The 23,295-nt window shown below is 38.9% G+C and overlaps 1 protein-coding gene across 2 annotated transcripts in view; it reads right to left on the bottom strand.

The window, feature by feature from the left end:
• DHX16 (DEAH-box helicase 16) overlaps window positions 1-23,295 on the bottom strand; it is a 983,432-nt gene that overhangs the window by 742,132 nt on the left and 218,005 nt on the right. For both annotated transcript variants that reach the window (XM_044084487.1, XM_044084486.1), the window contains exon 5: window positions 19,187-19,243. In XM_044084487.1, coding sequence (XP_043940422.1) covers window positions 19,187-19,243 — 57 coding nt within the window. The remainder of the gene's footprint in view (window positions 1-19,186; window positions 19,244-23,295) is intronic.

The raw sequence follows: 23,295 nt of genomic DNA, 5'->3' as shown, positions 1-23,295 counted from the left end.
GCCTGGGGGGGAGGTTAACCACAGACATCATTCAGAGGCCATAGCACAGCCTTTGTTTGTGTTTGTCTACACCTGTCCTGCTGGCTGTGACTGTTGTTGGGTATCCCCTGACTGGTATGTGCAAGTCACTTACCTTGTGGGTGTCCCAGTATTGAGGGTGGTGCTGCAGGGCTGCCTATGTAGGGTGCACATAGCACACTCCCTACACATGGTTAAACACAGGTAGTGTCATGTTTGGCATCCCTTCTACTGTATGTGAGAATCAGAGAGGTGTTATTCCCTAGGTCCCTCCCGTGTCAGTGTATGTGCTATGCATTGCCTCTTTGCCAAGGCCAGGGCATACTGGGCACACCTCTTCTGCCTACTAGGACAGGCTCAGGTTGTTACTCCTCCAAGTCACTCTGTGCCTGTGCAAGCCTTGGCAATGGTGGCAGGCTGTGTGGCCCTGCCCTGTGCTGTTCCTGCTGCAGCTGTTTCCACAGGATGATATTGTCTAGCATGGCACATACGATGAGAATTTGGGTACATGTAGCTGATGAGTACTGCAAGGCTCCATCGGATGTGTCCAGGCACTGGAACCGTGACTTGAGCATCCCAAACACACGCTCTACTATACTTCTGGTCTGTGCGTGTGTCTCATTATGGAGTTCTTGTTTGGGTGCGTGTGCATTTCTGATGGGTGTCATCAGCCACGGCTCAAGTGCATATCCAGCATCCCCCACTAGGTGACCGTGAGGGATGTCCCCACTGGCAAATCTCTGGTATAGCTGCGTCAGATTCCAGATGTGGTAATCGTGATAGCTTCCAGAGCAGCCAGCACACACACATTCATTATTATGCCCTGGGCATCACACACGACCTGGCAGTTGATGGAGGGGAAGCCCTTGCTGTTAATGTAGACCCTACCTCACTCACCAGGTGGCGCTTTGATGCATATGTGTGTGCAGTCTATAGCACCCACTACCGTAGGGTATTCTGCTATTTGGTGGAACAGTTGGATACTGCTGGTCAACGTCTCATGGGTGTTGGGGAAATATACCTGTGCTGACATGGCATCCAGGAATTGAAGTACCTTGGATGCTGATGCCTGCGAGATCCCCATCGTATCACCAGTTGGCCTTTGGAAGGCACCTGTAGCTAATATTCTTAGGCCTACACATACCTTGATATCCACTGGGATGGGTTCCCCTCTGTTAGTTCTACGTGTGAGGTGTGGCCGGCACAGCTCAACAATTTGCTGTAGGAGGTCCCTGTCCACCCTATAGCACGCCACTATCTCTAGCTCATGTAGCCCCTGGTAGGTTACCCTGGGTCTGTACACTCTTCTCCATCTCCTCACTGTGGGTTGGTCAACATCATTCACATCCTCACCACCCTAAGCCGCTTCCACAAGTTGCTGCAGGATAGCTATTGCAGCCCCTATCATTTTGTTGTTTTGTTTGTTAAAAATTCACAGCTTGTACACACTGGTGGTGTAGAGTGTGGGAAAAACCAGAGGGGAAGGTGTCTGTAGAGTTCATTAGTAGCGTTCTGGGCTGGGCTGGTCTGCTGTCTATGTAATTGGCCGATTCTGATACATTTCACCTGCCAGCTATGCTAGTTCTCCTAGAGTACATTACTACTGCTGTTTTCTCTTCCCATTGCCTTCCTGTTTAAATCCGGAGGGGTGCCACGCAAACAGGGTGCTGAAATGTGCACAGAGTTGCTATTTCCTGGTTTAACTTTTTTTCCTTTAAAACCTGGTGCGCGGTGCACACACCCGCTTAGGCAATTTAAAGAGTGCTAGGCAGACTCAGACACATCTCCTTGCTAGGAGAAAATCTGAGCCACAGGGTTCCAATCCGTTTACAGTATACCCGACAGCCCCCCATGATGTCAGCTAGGAGCAAACCTGAGCCACAAGGCTCCAATCCGTTTACACTCTACCTGACACCCCCCCCACCCCCCCCCCATGATGTCAGCTAACTCCTACACTTGCACCAAGCTATTCCTGCTCTTACACTGTCGGGGCCTGACTAGCATGCTGGGGAAAATTGGGATTCACTATCATTCCCCTCATTTGCATAGGGTTGCCTGCTAATGCATAGTTACATGTCTCACACTGAGCCTCCCCCCCCTTAGCAACCACTACTCACTGGCCATGTTGTCTTCTGCCTGCCACTGACTTTAATGGCAGATTAGTGATTTTAGTTAAGATGTTTATTTTAGGTTTATTTTCTTATTTTTCCCCCCCGATCCCGTTTGCGCGCCACTGCCCTTTATTTAAACAATAGAAATGAGCTAAAAAAAGTAAAAGTAGATTTTTTTTTTTTTAAGCTGTTTGCAATGCTAGTGGCCTTATACTTGGCCACTGGCATGCTTCCTGACTGATATGCAGCCTTTATTTGGGAGCTGTCAAGGCTCCGTTTTGGATTTTTGCAGAAATATACTCTGTTACTAACCAAATACATTTTTGCAGATTACACTAGTCCTGCACGGCCCGTTTCAAGCTTCCTGAATCACAAATTCACCTCATTTGCATGGATTTCTCCTGCAAATGGGGTGAGTTGCATACAGGAGCTTAGTCTGTGCAAGACTAGTGCAGGAGTGCTCGTGCACGCCCCTGAAGGCTATTCCTGGATCATACGGCAGACATCTTGCCTGCTAGAGCTCCTGCATGCCATGCAAGGCTTGCAGAATCCGGGGGAATGCTTATTCAGACACTGTTAATAAAACTAATTGCTAGATATGAATTCAGAAACCAACATCATGGGGAGGGATACCATTAGTACTATATGCAAGTAATCTCATGAAGACTATTCAAGACGTACATAAAAACAGAAACTGATCTACATGAAATAAAAGTAAAATGTCTCTGATTAATAAATTTGGCAACAGGTTCAGTGTTTTTTCATAACAATGGTAGAGAAAGAGTGGGTATAAGCCAGTGCGATATAACAATAAGTCATTCATGTATTCATACTAATAAATCTGCAGCAAAAGCAGCTATAGGGGGCTAGTATTAACTGTGGCTCAACAAAAATAAAGAGAAAGGTTAGATACTGCCTTCCGTATCAACTAATATCAAAGCATAGGCAAAGAAAATGAATTAGGGAGGTCCTAAATGAAAGCCCAGCATTGGTAGAGTTTTTAGTAGAATCTAGAACAGAACAGAAGTGGCTGTTAAGAAAGGAATAATTAGCACAGCATATAAAATATTGCATGACAACTTTAAGAATCAATCAGAAGAGGTTAGGAAGAATTAACTGATATAAAACAACTGGAACTGGGATCTTTAGAAAAGGGAAGGAGTAAATTATACAGGAAAAAAATGGGAAATGTGGGACCACTACATGCAGAGGAGGAACGATGTTTAAAAGAAAGCAGGATCTGAATGAGCTACGTAATGGTTGACTGGCAATGATTGGATATATTAAAAGTGATGCATAATGTTTGCATTTACAGTTGTGCTGGCATGGTTTGTAAGGTATAATGTTTACAACTGGGATTGTGCCGCTGTTATCTATTTTCATTTATAGAGATGCAAGACTACAGACAATATTACATCTCTATAAATGAAAATAGCAGTGGCACAATCCCAGTTGTAAACATTATACCTTACAAACCTTGCCAACACAACTGTAGCTGCAAAACTATACATCACTTTTAATAATTCCAGTCATTGTCAGTCAGCCGTTACATAGCTCATTCAGATCCTGCCTTCTTTTAAACCTTGTTCCTCCTCTGGATGTTTTTTTTTTTTTTTTTTGCTCGTTTTTTACAAGAAATATCATCATGATGTTTCTATATAGATATATATATATATATATATATATACACATATACACACACACACACACACACACACATATATATATACACACACATATATATACACACACATATATATACACACACACATATATATATACACACACATATATATACACACACATATATATACACACACATATATATACACACACACTCATATGCAGAGGAGGATTTGAATGAGCTATGTAATGTTTGACTGACAATGACTGGATATATTATAAGTAATGTATAATGTTTGCAGCTACAGTTGTCAGCATGGTTTGTAATGTATAATGTTTGCAACTGAAACTGTGTCTGGATGGTTTACTTTCATCTATATAAATGTAAGGTTGCCTAGGTCATACATGATAATTTAATAATGATGTTTTTTTTTTTCTTTTAACAAGAGAGAAAAGCAAAAGCCTATACCTACTTAACACTATTCCCCACTCAGGCTTAATAGATGCACTCTCCCAGCTAGGCATCAACCCATATGTTACCAGATAGGTAGCTAACTGTCTCACTGATAGAACCCACTCAGTTAAAATAGAGGAAGCCATCTCTAGTAGTAGACCCTTAACGAGAAGTGTACCCCAAAGATCTTTCTTGAGACCTCTACTGTTTGGGATATACTTTTCTGAGGTGCAAGCCAAAACCAGTGGTCTGTGGCTGACCAAGTTTGCAGATAACTGCAAGTTGGGAGCGGTCTTAAATCCCCCTAATGATGTGAACATCCTCCAAGAGGGACCTACTCAAACGAATGACTGGTGTAAGAAGCATGGCCTCAAACTTAATTCCAAGAAATGCATTATTACCCCCTTTGGGGAAAATGTCAAACCCATTAATTATTACATTAATAACAATGTACTAAGCACACAATCAGTACTGAGGGACTTGGGGACCCAGGTTGATAGCAACCTGACTTTTGACCACCACGTTGCCTCTGTTGTACAAAGGCTTTCTACATGGTCCTATCTCATAAGTAAGGGTATTTCATCCAGAAACAAGGAGGTCATAACATTCCTGTACTCCACCCTTATCAGACCCATTATCAAGTACAATGCCCCCTTCGGCATGTACCTTGCCAACTACATGCAGCAGCTGGAGAGACCACAGAGGTTCCTGACCAGAAAAATCCAGGGCATCAAACACTTATCCTATACAGATAGGCTAAAAGTCCTGTCCCTCTATGCAGTTTGGTACAGACTGCTCAGAGGTGAGCTGTGTCTGACATACAAGGCCATCTCAGACCCAGCTATGATGGAGTTACTACATATACATAAAGTCAAACTCCACTCACGCAACCCGCACACAAGGCCTCAGCCTGGTCTCTGACATTAATAGAACTTGTTGACGGGATAGATTTGTGTCCCAAAGACTCCCCATCTGTGGGATAGACTCCCTTCTCCATGTCAAGCACAGTACCTCTTTAGCCCTCTTTAAGAGGAACCTGGACGACTAATTGGGGAAAAAAAAATAACTCCTGGGATTCCCTGTGTCCCTGCTGGACAGGGGAAACAGGTGATGACTTTGTGGGAACATGGGCATAATTCGTGGCTAGGCTTACAAGGGCCTCTGGACCAATAGCCTAGTATCATCCTATGAACCTACTCTGATTGGCATAACTGTACACTGTATCACATTTCTACTATAGCAGGCTGCGATAACAATACAACTACCATGGGATAGGTAGAAAGTGGGGGCTCTTCAGATGAAAGTTCACAGTTATATACCTCATCAAAGCAGTTATTCACTGTTTTTGCACAAAATGACAGTAATCCCTCACAATCTTTAACAGAGAGTGTGTGGTTTGTATGTGGAACTAAAGTCTATAAAATGGTTGCCAGCAGATTGGTCAGGAACTTGTTTTGTGAGCTAATTTCAGCTATACAGATAATTGAAAATATTACTAGATTAAGCGCAAGTCATAAAGGAAGTAAAGCCAGAAACAATGCATGATGTAAAACAACCAAAATAACTGGAAACTTGAACTTGGGAAATGCCGCAATGCCGCAATTTCAGGAGCAGGTACACTTCCTTGGTATGAAGCATTTAAGGCTATCTCGGAACTTAGAACAGTTTCTAAGTTAATGGAAGGATTTTGCCAATACTACATATGGTGCTATTACTCATATCACAGCAAAAATGTCAATTATGTGGAACGTAGTGTTACAAAACAGGATGGTCTTAGATTACTTACTGGTGGCAGAAGTGGTAAGTACATTATAAATGGAGTAGAATGCTGCACTTACACTCCAAATAACAGTGAGGCAAACACCTGTAAGTCATACAAAAGGTGGGAGAAGCTGCTCAACCTAGCTATGATGATTCTTGGTTTACATGGTTAAGCATTTTGTTTACTGGCTGGGAAGGAGCAATCATTAACTTTCTTTTCACAGTATTTGCTTCGTTTTTGGATACAAGTTTGTTTTTAATGTTTAAGGTTTGCTGCGCACAAATCTAGTTAATGATGACATAATTAGCCTGTAAGTCAATATAACATGCACTTAAAAAGGGGGGAATTGATAGCAGTTTTGTAAATATAAAACAGCTTTCCCTACTCCACTGTGTATCGTTTCATTTTGTTTATACTTGCAACGTGTGATTCTGAAAAATACAGCATACATGGACAGCTAATTGTACCAGCACAAATGTTTAGTTATAATTGCTTTGAGGCTGCCACAAGATCCTTGAAATACAAGAGTCTGAGCTAATGTGTTAAGTTTGGATAACACTCCCGTGTGGGAGTAGCATAAATCACAATGCGTCTAGACTACAGGAGGCTAATAATTTAATGTATAGCTAGAACTAATCCTTTTTTCTTTTGCATGATTAGTTGCATGATTAGAAGTGTCAAAGGTTAATGCTATTTTTCTTATTTAAATATACAAATGACTTGTATTTTTCCAAACTGCAATAAAAGATGTATTTAGCCAAGCATTCCAGTAAAACGACTGCATGAAAAGTCAGTGAAGTAAACGGCTTACAGCATCCTGCTGGATTACAACTTCTGTTACACAGCTTTGGATCTATGTTGTCTGACAGTATAAAAAACAGTTAAGCCTTTTGAGTTGCTTCTTTTTAATACACTAAATTATTACCACCATCAGTACTATCACAGGAAGAATCATCCAGGAGGTATAGGGGTGGATCTGAAGGCCTCAAAGAGCATCTCCTCATTTCGGGAAGGGCAGGTACTGTGCATCAAGTTGTAGAATAAACAACCAGATAACAACGTACTCAGATGGAATTACTGTAGAAGACACTGCTCGTACACCAGGATACAGCGACAAAAATTTATTGTAAAACTACACAACATAAAACTCCGGTTAAGCGCTTTCAACTGTTGGTCACAGTCTTCCTCAGAACAATTAATTCATCATTGTCAATCCCTTAAATAGTCTCCTTAATTGGATTATTACAAGCAAAAAAACGCCAATATTTTAAAGTCATACTGTCAGTGTGATAATATCAAAGTAAAAACAACTATTGATGTAGTGAATAAATGAAAAAGTAAATAGAGGGACTTATATCCATCATTTTAAAAAACCTTAAAATCTCACATCTGTTTTGTAAAACTATCCACTTATAAATGTTATAATATGTACTAATACCAAAAATATATACATACAGTTATAAGTTATAATCAACAATATGTTACATATGGTATATAAATTGAATTGTCATTGTGTATGGTAATATAATACATTAAATTTAAAATTAGAAAATACAAATGTTGGAATACTTTTTAATAAATAAGAATTGCTGAATCCACATGAACATATGAAAATCAATTCTAATGCAACCAAATTATGCTTGTTATTATTATGCTTGTAATAATCCAATTAAGGGATTGACAATGATGAATTAATTGTTCTGAGGAAGACTGTGACCAACAGTTGAAAGCGCTTAACCGGAGTTTTATGTTGTGTGGTTTTACAATAAATTTTTGTCGCTGTATCCTGGTGTACGAGCAGTGTCTTCTACAGTAATTCCATCTGAGTACGTTGTTATCTGGTTGTTTATTCTACACGTTGTGGGTATAATTCGAGATGGATGGCTCTGTGGAACTTGACCCTGCTCTATCGTGCAAGGATGATGTGGAATCTCTTAGAGCTGAACTGTGTTCTTTACAAGATGAAGTGCGTAAACTTATGCATTTGGTTACTAGTTTAGTAACCGCAGCTACTGACAAGGTAAAACCCAACAAAGGGATGGAAGCCTTTGAATCCGATGACGTCGAGGCAAGCGTTCCAGATGAGGCGGAGCGTTGCAAGCGTAAAGCTGTCTTAACAGCTTCATCTCCCGAACAGTACGTGGTTGAAGTACTATGTACGCCGGATCTTGGTTATCCCAAAGAGTTGAGAGATACTGATGGCGTGTTTGATAATATCCATAACACCGCTACTATCCCCATCGATTTACCTGACAAGGATAAGGCTATTAGTGGAGAGGGACTGGACTTATTAAAAAAACGACGATGCCCAACTTTTTAGTGAACACCTGTACAACGTATCCGAGCAGGACTTTACCTTTGACTTTAGCCTTAGTAGGGCGTGACGGGATAAACACAAAACCGGAGCTCGACCGAAGGAATTTCCTTTGGTCAAGACATATGAACAAGGAAAAGTAAAGGCCACGGCGGCCTCCAAAGGTACTGTTATTCAGAATGTGTCAGGTGGTTCACCGAGTTATGGTCGAGGCAAAATTAGAACTATTACTAATCAGGAAAAGGGGAATTTTAAAGAGAAAAAAAGAAATTGTACTAACAATAATAAATGTACTATTAGTGAATGTAATAAGGATGAATTGATTGAACAATTTTTAGATGAAAGTGTTGACTTTTTTGATGTAGATACCGCATGTAAAAGAAAATATTCAAATACTGAACAGACACACACATCTTTGAGAGATCTTATATATGACTTTGGTAGGAAACTTGTGGCACATAAGAACACCAAAGTTGACTGTAGCTATTTGGCTAGGTGCCTTAAATTAAAGGTGGTACCCAAGGGCTTGAGGTTTTTTAAACTACCCTTGGGGATAGAATATGGGTTAGACACCATGAAGGAATTCAACGACCTATTTTATAATTTTGGCTATGCATATATGAAAAGACTAATCAAATGTTACGATGAAAAACTTCTTAAACTTACCAATGAGGTGGAAAGTATGAATTATACTATTATTAATCACAAAGATTTTGATTTTTGGAAAGAGTTATACACAAAACAATACACAGTTGTGGACAATAAAGTATCAGGGATTGTGGAGAGAAAAAATAGGAAAATTACCCGTGATTTAGAATTGTATAAGAACAATAGAGCATACGTGTGGCCATCCCACAGACCTTTAGATAGCAATCGGAACAACTACCAAGGTATTCGAAAACCACCTAAGGGTAGCTTTAGGGAAGAAAATTTTCAGGGGGGGAGGTTTTTTCCAGCAAGAAATTTCCACAAGTACTGACTAAGTGTAAGGAGAAATTTGCAAATGAACAGTCAGCAACTTTTGTACATAACAATGACAATGTATCTAATAGGGGATCTATATTGTTATCACATTATGAATCTGTTGTGAACGATGATAGCAAGTATCCTCATATTAAGTCAATAGCCAGTAAGGACAACAGCATTGACAATATTGACAATCAACGTCCCAACATAACTGTGTACGAAGGGTTTAAAGTGTATAATTACACAGAGATAGTGATAGATATGGATTTCGTCAAATTATTGAGCAAGGGGATGAAATTTATCCCCACGACAGGGATGAACTTAGTTGATAACATCAAGGAGGTCAAGATGTACTGTAGGCGGCTCAATTTGGCTGTACAATTCGATAAGAGCACTGATCCTAACATGAATAAGAAAAGGAACTCTATTGGTATAGCAGGTACTAACCTTAGGAAGAAAAGTACATATATCCCTGTGAGTAATTCATCTATATTAAATTATGAAAAAATGGTGTGTAATGATATCTACTGGCTACACAAGAACATTAAGAAAGATAAGATCAAATATGATGATAATTTAGCAGTATCAGAAAGAGACAGCCTGAAGAAATTCTTATGTAACAGAGATATTAGAATCATGAAGCCCGACAAGGGAGGTGGGGCGGTATTATTCTACACCAATGAATATAACGAAGTACTACACAATCTGTTATATGAATCAGGGAACTATGAAAATATATCTATGAACCAAATTAATATTGGACACAAAAGAATAGATCTGTGTATAGAGGAATATTTGATTGATAATAGGATAACAAATGATACATACACATTTTTAAAGACTGATTATCCTATTTTGGCCAAAATGGTTGGGATACCTAAGGTGCACAAGTCTTTGGACAATCCTCCTTTTCGGCCCATAATATCAGGATCTAGATCAAAAACTTTCAAGATAGGTCAACTGATTGATAGATGGTTAAAAAATATTTACGACTCCATTCCCCATATCATGAAAGATTCTTGGAGATTCTTGGGGGAACTGACCAATGATAAATGGCATCCTAATTTAATATATCTTACAATAGATATTAAAGATTTGTTTTCAAGTATCCCTAAGGACGAAGGGTTGGAATTTTTTGCTTGTAGCTTACGTAAATATTCTGGGTTCACCTGGGATAAAATTAATTTGATCTGTGATATGATGGGATTGGTGCTAGACTACAATTTTCTAGCGTTTCAAGGAGAATATTTCAAGCAGACCAGGGGAGTGGCCATGGGAGCAGCGTGTGCTCCCATGTATGCGAACCTGGTTATGCTTGAATGGGAGTCGAAGTTTGTATTCACGAGTGAATTCTATCCAGACATTACCTATTATGTCAGATACCTAGACGATATTTTCATTTTATGGAACTCATCAGTGGAGAGACTAGATGAATTTATGAAATTTCTCAACTCTACTACTGAATTTTTGAAATTTGCTTACAGCTACAGCTGTAGTGAAATTTCGTATTTAGACACATTCATCAGTCATAATGAGGAGGGCTTCATTTCTAAAGTATACAGAAAGCCTACCTTTTCTAATGATTACATTCATTATACCAGTAATCACCCTCCCCATGTTTTTAAGAACATACTTAAAGGCCAATGCATCCGTGTAGCTAGGATGACATCTACTAAGGAACTCATGAAGACGGAACTTGAATATATAAAAACTCTCTTCATGGATCGGGGGTATCCAGAAAAGATGGTTACTGAAATGATTAATTATGTACAGGGTCAGTGGGGACTCAAATATGTTCCGGTCCTAGGGAATTTTTGCATAGAAAAGAAGAAAGAGAAGGAGGATGCTTTTAGTACAAGAGTTTGTGTCCTGACATACACACCACACACTCATTTTATAAATGACATCCTTAGCAGACACTGGGAATTATTAGCTGTGTTGGATATGGAAGAGATGTTAGGTAAATATCCTAAATGTGTATACAAGACTGCTCCCAATGTCAAACGTCTGCTGGAGAGAACTAGTGACATCAGGCAGCGAGATTTAAGAGAAGGTTTTAAAGGAACAACAAAATGCGGGAGGTGTAAACAATGTAGATATATTAACCAGGATAAAGTTTTGAGGTTGGATGACATCAACCGCACTTATATTTCAAGTTTGACGGGGAATTGCAATTCCAAGGGGATAGTTTATGTGGCCTTATGTACACGATGTAACGCTCATTACATAGGAAAAACAGAAAGGCAGTTTAAGAAGAGGATGTACGAACATCAGTATAGGATACAGAAATGTGACACCAAAAATGCCTTATATAGACACATCTCTGAGAAAGGCATTGAACACAGTTTTAAATTTACTATCATTGATCAAGTCCATCTTGCACCTTTCGGAGGTAAATGGAAAATGGAGTTGGCCCTCAAAGAAAGTAGATGGCAGATTCTCACTGATTCAACGAGAAAACCTGGTTTGAATGATTATATTAGTATTAAACCTTTTTTAGCCTTATCAGGAAATTAATACATCCATGATGTTAGATCATGTAGGAAGGTGCAGGATACTAAAGTCTACACAGCTTGTTGGTTTATATAACCAATGTTAACATAATACATATTGTGGATTGCAGACCACTACATAGTATAAATTTGGTTGCATTAGAATTGATTTTCATATGTTCATGTGGATTCAGCAATTCTTATTTATTAAAAAGTATTCAACATTTGTATTTTCTAATTTTAAATTTAATGTATTATATTACCATACACAATGACAATTCAATTTATGTACCATATGTAACATATTGTTGATTATAACTTATAACTGTATGTATATATTTTTGGTATTAGTACATATTATAACATTTATAAGTGGATAGTTTTACAAAACAGATGTGAGATTTTAAGGTTTTTTAAAATGATGGATATAAGTCCCTCTATTTACTTTTTCATTTATTCACTACATCAATAGTTGTTTTTACTTTGATATTATCACACTGACAGTATGACTTTAAAATATTGGCGGTTTTTTGCTTGTAATAATCCAATTAAGGAGACTATTTAAGGGATTGACAACGATGAATTAATTGTTCTGAGGAAGACTGTGACCAACAGTTGAAAGCGCTTAACCGGAGTTTTATGTTGTGTGGTTTTACAATAAATTTTTGTCGCTGTATCCTGGTGTACGAGCAGTGTCTTCTACAGTAATTCCATCTGAGTACACTGTGCATCAAGTACCGTTTGGCTTCATTCATGCCTAGATTTCCCCGAATTTGGTATCCTCTGGAAGGGGACGGTGGGGACTTTACTGAGTTCAGCATCTGGGGTGAGAAACTGCATAGGGGAGTCAATATGCTTCCTCTTACATGTGTGTTTTTGTGGTGGCTCATCAAGGGACTTGCTGAAACACCCGACAACTTATGATGACCCTTACAGAGGACTTATACCTTCAGATCTTTAGTGCTCCTGGGCAAGATGGGGAGTAGAAAAGACTGAAAGACTGAGGGATGCCAACAGATGGAGCCAAAGTCAAAGGAGCATCCTCTGTCTCCATAGCAGGACAGTATCAGCTGCTTAATAAACTTGAAGGCTGACACCAAATCTGTCAGTACAGGAGACCTCCAGGTTTGCACCATGTCAGCCCTAAAAAAACATGGATGTTGATGGCACAGAATACAAAGGCACTATAGCTAAGAGACTAGGGTTCTGGCATCGAGACTGCAGTAGACGCCTTAAAATTCTGCTGACATTGATATTGAAAAGGGCCATCAAACAAGTTGGTGTTGAAGACAATGCCAAAGACACAGAGCTAAGAGGTCAGTGCCAATACCCTATCAACTCCAATGTAATCCGAGTTAAGTGAGTAGGATACTTTGGAGATGTTACAAAGGGATCCAATCCTTCTGGTACTGACGTTGGAAAGTCTGAAAAGGACAATGCCTTCAAAACATCTGTTACCAAAACCCATACCTGGGCAGGAGCTAATTTCAGATTTAGATTAGTTGTCGAGAGTATGTTTAATCAAAAGCTGCCTCTTGTCAGGATGTCATTAAGGTGGTACGTCCCCAATCTCCTCTCTACTTGTTATGGAGACTGACAAGGGGCAAAAGGATACAAGTAGAAGGTGGACATTAGGATGTATCCAAAACGTAATAAAAAGGGACTTTTTCTACATATACACCTTTTAGGATGCTTTGATCACACACAGGACTGAATGAACATGAAATATGCCAGTTAAGACAAAGACAGTTCTAGGGATTAAAGAAGAACCCCACTACTTGAGTTAAGAGCTGCAGGAAAAAAGACCATGGTTCTGCCATGTGGAATAGGGGCCTGGTTCTGCCATGTGGAATCGGGGCCTGGTTCTGCCATGTGGAACCGGGGCCTGGTTCTGCAACGTGTTATTTTGCAATGGAGAGACATCAGTTACAATGAGGAAAGAACTTGTTATTGAACTGCCAGTAACTACAGCAAGTGCATATTAGCATCTTCCTGTGGTAGGTTAACGGTGGCAGGAGCAGCAGCATCATATCAGAACAGGCACCCACCATTCACTCAAACAACCAAACACCATATACCCCACACTTATCCCTGCACTGTGAGGAAGTCCCTGATGTCTCCCTTTTCTTTCTCTTGTAAATCACATATGATTTCAGTCAGTTAAAAATGACAGACACTACAGTTTCACATTACATATTTTTCACTAAATCCATGGAGGTGCTAAAGCTGTTTTACTAGTAACTTTCTAAGTTTGAAGGAAGAATAATTAAAATCTGTCCCCAACATTATCTCACCATTAATTTTGGCTCTGTGTTGATATCTTATACGATGGAGTTGAGAAGTATGCATAACGTTCCCTGTGCATCTCCCTCATATGTCATGAACTGTTACAGGCTCTAAATAATGCCACAGATCCTAAACATATGTTAAAAAAGCCCTGCTCCACAAACTCAACAGTGCTGCAGATTAATGTTTAAGTTTACTGTGGCAAGGGATTATGATTCAAATCCTCCTCCTCCCTTTGTATTTGCCACATCTTTTTTTCAATGCATCACTGTTGTACAATGGTGGTGTTGCAGAGGACTAATATTGTCTTTGGCAAGTCGGAGGATACAGGATTGGAATCCCTTTTAATGCCTTTAAGGCATGCTATTTTAACAATGTCCCTTGCGTCTACTCAACCTTTTTTTTTTTTTTTTTTTTTTTTTTTTTTAAGTAAGTGCCTTTAAGCCAAGCTATATAGAGTATTAGTGTGCCTTATGTTTCCCCAACCCATATCTTCAGTGTTCTCTGTGGTGTCTAATGTTCACCCTAATAATCCCATTATTTTAAGTGTCATTAAAGCTTGAGAGGTTCTCCCTGGTGTCTATTACTCCCCTCTGACCCATAATTGAGTTATCTGTGGTAACTAGTGGCCCAACAGACCCATGTCTGAATGGTCATCTCTGGTAGCTATTGGTCCCCTTGATGCTTTGCTCACTAGTTTAAGGGTCTGTGGAAGTATGACAGCTACTCCAACCTACCCACCCACATTCACTTCATATACAACACGCACGCATGCACTCACCTACCTTCTGCCCACCCCCAGGGATTTCCCATGTGGACACACACACATGCACACCCTAACACTATGATTAGACTGAATTATTGCACAGTTTGTATACTGCACTTTACACTCTTTCAGTGTGGTAGGTGAGCTGCCTCAGTATTGCACTTGGTTATGCACAGCCATAAAATAAGCCAGTTGATACGCTAGTTATGTAACAGAAGTGGTTGAGTGTTTTGACTCATGGTTCATTTTTCCCCAAGAGTTCAGCAGTCTAATGGAGAGAGGAAAGAAACCGTTATTTAGTCTGGTGGTCTTACAGTGCAGGCTTCTGTGAGGCGAGTGTACAGACCATTGGCAGGATGCATTGGGTCGTTAAAAATCTTTTTGGCCCTGTGGATGTACCAGCATTTGTGTAGATCTTCCAGAGGTGTAAGGGAGGTGCAATGATTCTTTCTGCTACCCTTACAATTCTCTTGAGAACCTTCTGATCCTGATTATTACAGCTCGCATACCAGACTGTAATGCTGTTGGTCAGAACACTTTCAATGGTCCCCTATAAAAGTTCTGAAGTACAGAGCTTGGTAATTTTGCCTTCCTAAGTTTCCTTAGAAAGTGCAAGCGTTGCTGAGCTTTTTTGACTGTGCTAGATACATGGACTGACCAGGATAAATTTTCCGTGATATGAACACCTAAAAACTTTTTACTCTTGAACCTTTCCACTGTCATCCCTTTCATTACTAGAGGTTTGTGTGGTACTTGAGATGATCTGAAATCAACAATCAACTCCTTTGTCTTGCTGACATTCAGTGCTAGATTGCTGTTGTCACACCAGACCAGTAGCTGATCGATATGATTCCTGTAGGCCTCCTCCTCTCAGTCTTTGACCAGACCTATAACAGTGGTGTCATCCGCAAATGTGATGATCCTATTCGTCTCATGTCTGGCCATGCAGTCATATGTCAGCAGAATGAAAATGAGGGGGCTTAAGACCCACCCCTGCGGTACACCTGTCTTCAGGATGATACTTCCAGAGCTGTTGTCTCCCACACAAACCGTCTGAGGTCTTTCAGTAAGGAAGTTCAGAATACGACTATATATATCTATGTATATGAGAGTCTATGCCCAGTAGAAGTAGCTTCAATATCAGATTCTGAGGAATGATAGTGTTGAAAGCAAAACTGAACTCCATGAACAGCAGTCTTGCATAGCAGTTTTTGCCTTCTAAGCAGGTCAGCGTTTCATGGGGAGCTAGTGAGGTAACATTCCTGTATCGAGGTTTGTCCTGTAAGCGAACTGCAATGTGTCCAGCGTCACAGGTAAGACGGAGGCTATACAATCTTTGACCAGCCTCTCCAAGCACTTCATTACCGCCGAGGTTAAAGCAACTGGTCGGAAGTCATTCAGGGTTGTTGGCTATGGTTTTTTGGGTAGAGGAATGACCGTCATCTCCTTAAAGCATTTCGGAACACGGGCTAGATAGCTAGATCTCTCAAGATGGATAAATATGGCAATTACCAAGACAGACCAGGAGCCACGGTGTCCGGTTATACAACTAAATTGCTCATCTGCGTAAATGCCTTCCTGCAGGCAATTCCGAGAGACTGCATATGACTAATTAACATGTGTCTCTTCTATGGAATGCCTCATTAGCATTCAGCATTGCCAAAGAGGCAGTCCACTTCAGTACTGCACATCTTCATGTTGCAGCACCACGGCAGGGCTGCCTCTGAATCAGAAGTGGTTATCTCAAGACGTACATCTCATACAGACCTTGCAGTAACATTTCTAAACTGGGCCCAGTATATGTTTTTGGAGGGGGGGGGGGCATTAATGACTTGTACATGAAGCTGAATATATTTTACTTACATGTATGGATATTGTTGCCCCTTTAATTTAATATCACTAGGATGTCACATGAAACAGTATATGATTAAGCAAAAATAAAAATATAAACAATACAGTCGTATCACAGATTTCACACAGTGCAGAAAAGGCCACTATTTTTTGGAAAACATATCAGGATTATATGGGGAATTCCACTAAAACTTCTCTTAAATCTGAATATGACAGTGCCTCACTGGATTTGAGGGAAACTGTAACTAGGTTTAATGATTACTGTTTTTTCTGTTTAATTGCACATCATTTGAAATTTCCGATCTGGGGGAAATTAATACATTTTCATTTTGTTTTTCAGCTATCTCTTCATGACATTTAGAAAGTTATCTATCAGAGTGAGACTTCCAAGATGGCTGCACACAGATCAACAAAATTTCAGCCCTCCCAGTGTGGAAACAAGAGTGTGAGAAAAAGGAGCCGGTGAAACTGTATTTCTGGGCAAAGTTCACTTACTGGCGAGAAAGTACGCTGTTTGGATGCCAGCAAAGAGGAAACTGAGAGAACCTGAAAGAAAATCAACCAGAAAAGGTGAAGAGAAAACACTGGCTAGACAGAATCCTGCAGCTGTTCATCAAAAAGCCAACAATTTTGAGAAAAAATAAATCAAATGTACTCAGAGGTGAATAAAATAAGTAAAATGCTGAATAAATAGGTCAACTCAAGTATCAAAAGGCTTGAAAAATAGAAGCAGCTTTAACTAGCTTTTTCAGATGAACTAATAAAACTGCAAAAATCTGAGGCTGAAAAGAAGAATAGGCTGGCTGAGTATGAGGTGTCTCAAGAAGAGCCGTTTCAAAAAATAGGTTAGTTACAAGACAGAGCACACACAGAAAACCTGAGATTTTCTGCTGTACCAGAGAAGCTGGAAAGAACAGACTGCATTAATTTTATGAAATACAAATAAGCATCTAGACTGATGCTGTACATCAAAATTTAACCGAAAGGTCACATTCAGTTTATGTTCTAAATTTGGGCATGACAAAGCAGCCAAGGCCTACACTGGCAAAGATGGAATCAAAATAGCAGAAAGAAGTCATCCTGAAAAAAACTGTGGCACACAGAAAAAGTATTAAAAATTGGAAACAGCAGATCATTTGAAGAAAATGATTATTCACTGTACTCCAGACAAAAGAGAAGCAAATTTAACCCAGAAATCATGGAATGTTGAGAGGCAGGTGTGAGATTCAAGCTGCTATATCCAACTGTCTTCAGAATATTTTTGGATGTGGAACAGGCTAAGGAGAAATAAAGTTTATCCAACAAAATGTGAGCCAGCAAGCAAAAGGAGACTCTGTTCCTCATTCTTCTGACAATAAAGCTCATAGAAAGACTTTGCTAATGAATCCATTTCAATTGTTCCAAAGGAAAATGCTCAATTAACAGGAAAAAAAAAAAACAGAATAGTTGACTAGAAGAACCAGGAGTACCTTAGACTTAAACAAGAGTCTGGAGTTGGGAGATGAAGGTCATCAGGAAAACCAGCGACACTGAAATTAGTGAACAAATGGGAGGCTATAAAATATTGATCACATTTGTAAAATATGGCTTTGCAAGAAAAAGTGGATGAGAAAGACTGGAATTTTGTTGACTATGTTAAACTTGTGGGTGGACTGTAAAGCATATACACAATGTTATTTCATTTTTACTTAGAAGAACACTAAAGTGAAACAAGTAAAACAATTTTGTTCTTAGTATTTGCATAAAACATATCACGATATATAAACTCCATGTTGTATTGCAAAGCAGTTTTGTATAGGCTGCACTCACAGATATTTCAAATGTGGGAGGTCTTTTCAGTGACTGTTATATACGTTAATACTATTAAAGTAAACAAGTGCTTTTTCTTAGTTGTACGGCATATAGGCTTTACACGATAACAATATAAGAAAGGCAGGACAGAAAAAAGTTTAAGTTGATATAATGTTGTGATCTTGCGCTGCTCTAAAATGCTCTAGACTGCTGCAGTGGGATATAAACAATTGCTATTTAGCCAGGCATAATATTGCAAGGCTCTAGTGATATTGCCCAAAAGCAAAGGTGTAGTTTACAATCACATAAAGTGGCATAAGATGTTAAAATACACAGCAATTTAATCACAAATGACTAACTCTCTGGTTTGTTTAATACTCATTCTCAGTGTTAACAACATAATTGAATAACATAATTGAATAAAACATTGTCAGACAGAAGCAAAGGTTGCTGGCATCCCTGATTAGAGTTTAAAGCAAAAACAAAAGAATGCAATTTAAAATGTTTTTAAAACACATTTAAATCCTCTATAATAAGAGGAACACCAGACATCTGCTGCCATCTTGACTACAGTCATCTGAAAACTACTACACTATACAGTACTTAAAACAAAAAGTAAGGCTATTTAAAACATACACACGGTTGATGGCCATGATGTTCTGATGGGTAAAAGTAGTTAAACCATAAAGCATCCCCCCAAAGCAAAAAAAATCATCTTCTAGTTAATCCTTACTAAAATCAGTAATGCATACCATTTTCTTGTGATCCTCTTCTGCCAGTTTCAATCGTTTTTGAGCTTCTTCATATGCCTAGAAAAAGAATAATCAATAAGACTCAAGTGGACCACCACATAAATTCCAGCATTAATGCATTCGAACCATGGCAATAAAGCAAAACCTGAAAAACAAAAATAGATTATGTTGCAAGATGATAAAAACATTTGGCACAGAGTCAGGGCACATACCCAACAATGGTTAAAGGAGTCCTGCATTCCCATGAACTTACAAACAATGCATGTAATAAATATGTCATACTTGCATGTTCCCAGAAGGCCCTCTAATTCTTTCAACTAACTCTGCAATAAAACATATCAAAATGTACTCTGGGGACACTAGCCAGAATCACCTTTATGGGTACATGAGCAATCAAGCTCTGAATGGGAGAAAGTGCTCCTACCATTTTATAGTCAAACTGCCTTTTAAATGCTGACTGGCACAGACACCTGGAATTTAAAGAGATACAGCACAACAACACAATAAGCATACATTGCTAATTACAAAGAATGGCTCTTCACTTGTATGTAACATGGAGATGGTATTGGACAGTGCTAATGTTTAAGACAATTTTATTACAAAATCAAGTGTCTGATGACCCTAAGAGCATAAATGCTTCCCATTTCATAATATTTGGGGTTAAGAGCTACAGTGGGAAAATAACTTCTTTATGTAAACACGCAAAGAGGACTAAAAGATCATTCAGTGAATACCTGCATCTTTCACTAAAACCATGTAAAAATCAACAAATACCTATTTTATAAGGGTTTTTAAAAACTTTCTTTGGGTAAAGAAAAGTTTTTATTCTGAAGATAACAAAGGAAAGCCATTTAAATTGTTCTCTATTTTCAACATGAAACCCTCAAAAAGACTTAATTTTGACATTTAAATTTGAAAATCCTGGCTCTTTTTACAAGGACATCATTTTATCATATTTTTCCCAAGGAAGAGGAGTTTACATGATTTTATCATACAACATAATATTGCATTGAACAACTTTCTGCACTGTCAACCATTGCTTTATGTAAAGCACTAAGAATGTAGGGTTATTTTAAATTGTTGGAAAAAGAGAAAATATCTGCAGAAAAAATTGACATCTTTAAACGATATTCCCTGGCTATAATCATGGCCTTGTACCATTACTTGTAAAATGCTTTTAATACTACTTACTCATGTGCTCTCTGCGTGCTAGTACTATAAAGCCTATTGTCGAATTTTTTAAAGCAGGGATAGCTTTTATATTTGGGCTATAAGGTTTCTTTGACTACAATCTCTGAGATCTCACATAAAACCTGCCAATTTCACAATACAAAACCACCCTGCCCTGCCAAGGACTGCTGCAAAACTGCTTAACTAACTGGAAGATTAAGCAGTAAACTAAGGAATACTTAGGAGGTATTCTAAGGGGAATGAATACATGGCAACCTGGTATCAAGTAAAAATATGTATACACACACTAAAATGTAACATAAATAATGATATTGAGTATTCATTGCATTCTGAGGCATCATACAAATTATCAAGAAAACATTAAAATAAAAGTATTGCTTGCAAAAGAATAATGCTAACTTCTCAAGCAGCAAAAAAGACAGTGAAGTCTTATGACAAGTAACAAATTATGGAGTAAAGGCTCACTAGAATAAGGACTCGTATATTCATATAGCTGACATGGCACAGTCAGTTCTTGCACCATAAAGACAACCACTGATACCCACCCTCAAAGGGCACAAGTCAGACCAGGATTAATTTAGGGATGCCCAATCAACTGGTTAAGTATGACTTGATGTAAGAGTTTAATGTGTAACGTTAGATTACTTCAGAGACCGCATGTCTTACTTATTGCTGATACAAAGTCTTTAATGCGAGTGCTAGTAAATCCATTTTCTTTCTGAAGTGCAGGAGATCGAGGAAGATTGGGTCCTTAACCGTATGGAATGTCAACTGTAAATCGACTCACAGGAGTCTATAAAAGGCTAAATATAGTAACAGATCTTCTAGCATGTCTTGGTAGCAGAAGAGGCATTATATTCTATAACAGGTCTGATCAGGGCAAAGTAAGGAGGAAGGACAACTTCTTCTTACTTGGATGAGATAACTTTAGTCATTAACTGGGACAGACAGAAGGATATCTTGACTACTACTGCCATACTAGGGTCAATGGATTGGAAGTTGCCTGCAAAAGCGCTGAGGTCACTGACAGACATTGAATTCTGGTGTGGAGTGCTGTCTATACTACAAGCTGTTGCCGAGATTGGTTTACCAAAGGCGACAATGCTATGCTTTTCTGTGTAAAATTTAAGCCAATTTCTCAAACACCACTGATATGTATGGTTTAGCCATTGCTGTAGTATAATTGTACTAGTTGCTGAGAAAATGATTAACATCCAGCTTTGCAGATATCAGCAAATTTAGTTAGCCATATTTGTGTGTTAGTGGTCTGGAGATCCTGGAAGAAGATGCTGAGCAGTATGGGTCCTAGAACCGAGCATGAGGAATCCCACTAGTCACCCTTTTGATTTCTAAGATGGCACATACTACGTTAACATGTGTTCTACCACTCAGCCAACTTAATATCTATCTTATAAGACAAGGGCCTACAATTAGGTCTTTAAGGTTATTTATAATTCCAGAATAGAGAACAATGTCTAAGATCTCAGTTCGATATAGGTACTCTGTATAAAATACATGGCCTCTAACTACAGCTTCAGTGACTTTCTCAGAGAAGTGTATTAAATTAAGTAAAACAACTTGGTTATAATCAGTGGGACTAGATCATAATCCTTTGTAGCATATAAAGCTTCATCTGTTCCCAGGCATTACTAGTTACAGAAAAAAGTGCAGGCACAAAGTGTCTTAAATCCCTGAATGCCTTAAACACTGAGCACGGTCTCACAAACAGTGGACAGAAACTAAATGTACCTCTGACAGACTAACACTATCAAGACTCAGTTTGCCTTTTTGCGAGGCAGTGAGAAGTGTTTTACAGCCTTCAAACCTACTGTAGCTTCTCAAAGCTGTTTTGCGCTGGCTGGTGTATATGATTTAGCATTGGCTTACAACATTAGTGCTCTAAACCCCGATGCATAACATGCAGGATTATGACCAGTTCTCCAATTATAAACCAAGCTGTTGTGTGTTCAAGATGCACATGTCAAAAAATTCACCCCAAGAGTGAAACTTGATAACTCATGGCAATAACACATAGCTACTTAGTTATGTTCAGACAGACCTGGTCATAATGCTTTGCAGTACATGGAGCTTCAGCTGCTCTAATATGCTACTAGTTACAGAAGCAAAAGAAATACACAAGTATGAAGTGTTTTACAACTTTGAAAGTCATGAAACAGTGCTGCCACGCAGACAGCTGCCAGAAACTAAGCACCTTAAGACAGAGTAATGCGTTTAAAAGCTGTTAAAAACACTTTGGTCTGCTTTGTGTGTGTGCGTCTGTGTTGCATTACATGACTGCTGTTTTTTTTTTTTGTCATTACATTATCAAGGTCAATTTACAAGTCAGTACAGAAAAGGTTAAAGCTAATTCCAGCTTTGTTTCACTTATATACTGAAAGATTAATAATGTGGTTTATACAGCACTGTGTACAGGCTCTTCAGAGGTAGACTACGTCTAATATGCATGGTTTAAATTTAGAAACTTTCCAAACTAGACAGATAATGAATTACAGACAAACTATCAAGAAAGCCTTCAAAAATGATGTCATTAACGGGTCTACTATGAATAATCATTCTTTAAATGGCATGCAACTATTCTGATCCAAAATATCTAAAGACCTGGGAGGCCACTAATCAAAAGCTACAGTTGTGTACAATTACCATAAATGTAGATGTTCGAGTGTATTCACTGTTGCAGTCATTACATTTGGGTTATCTGCTTGCAGGTAGCCCTCAGTTGGCCTGATTAACAAAGTCTTGGGTCCTGCATTGGTTGCTGTCTCTTCTTTCGTGACGTCAGAGGTATAAAACTTGCAGCCAACGTCATTACATCAGTTTTTCTTGCCCCAGATGTCAGGTGCCCCCCTAATGGGAAGCAATTATATAGTACAGTTTTGTACCTACCATAAATGTAGATG

The sequence above is a fragment of the Protopterus annectens genome, chromosome 9.part0 (genome assembly GCF_019279795.1).
Source record: "Protopterus annectens isolate FY-2018-M chromosome 9.part0, PAN1.0, whole genome shotgun sequence".
NCBI lineage: Eukaryota > Metazoa > Chordata > Ceratodontiformes > Protopteridae > Protopterus > Protopterus annectens.
The sequence above is the reverse complement of the archived record's forward strand: the minus strand, read 5'-3'. Positions and strand labels throughout refer to the sequence as shown.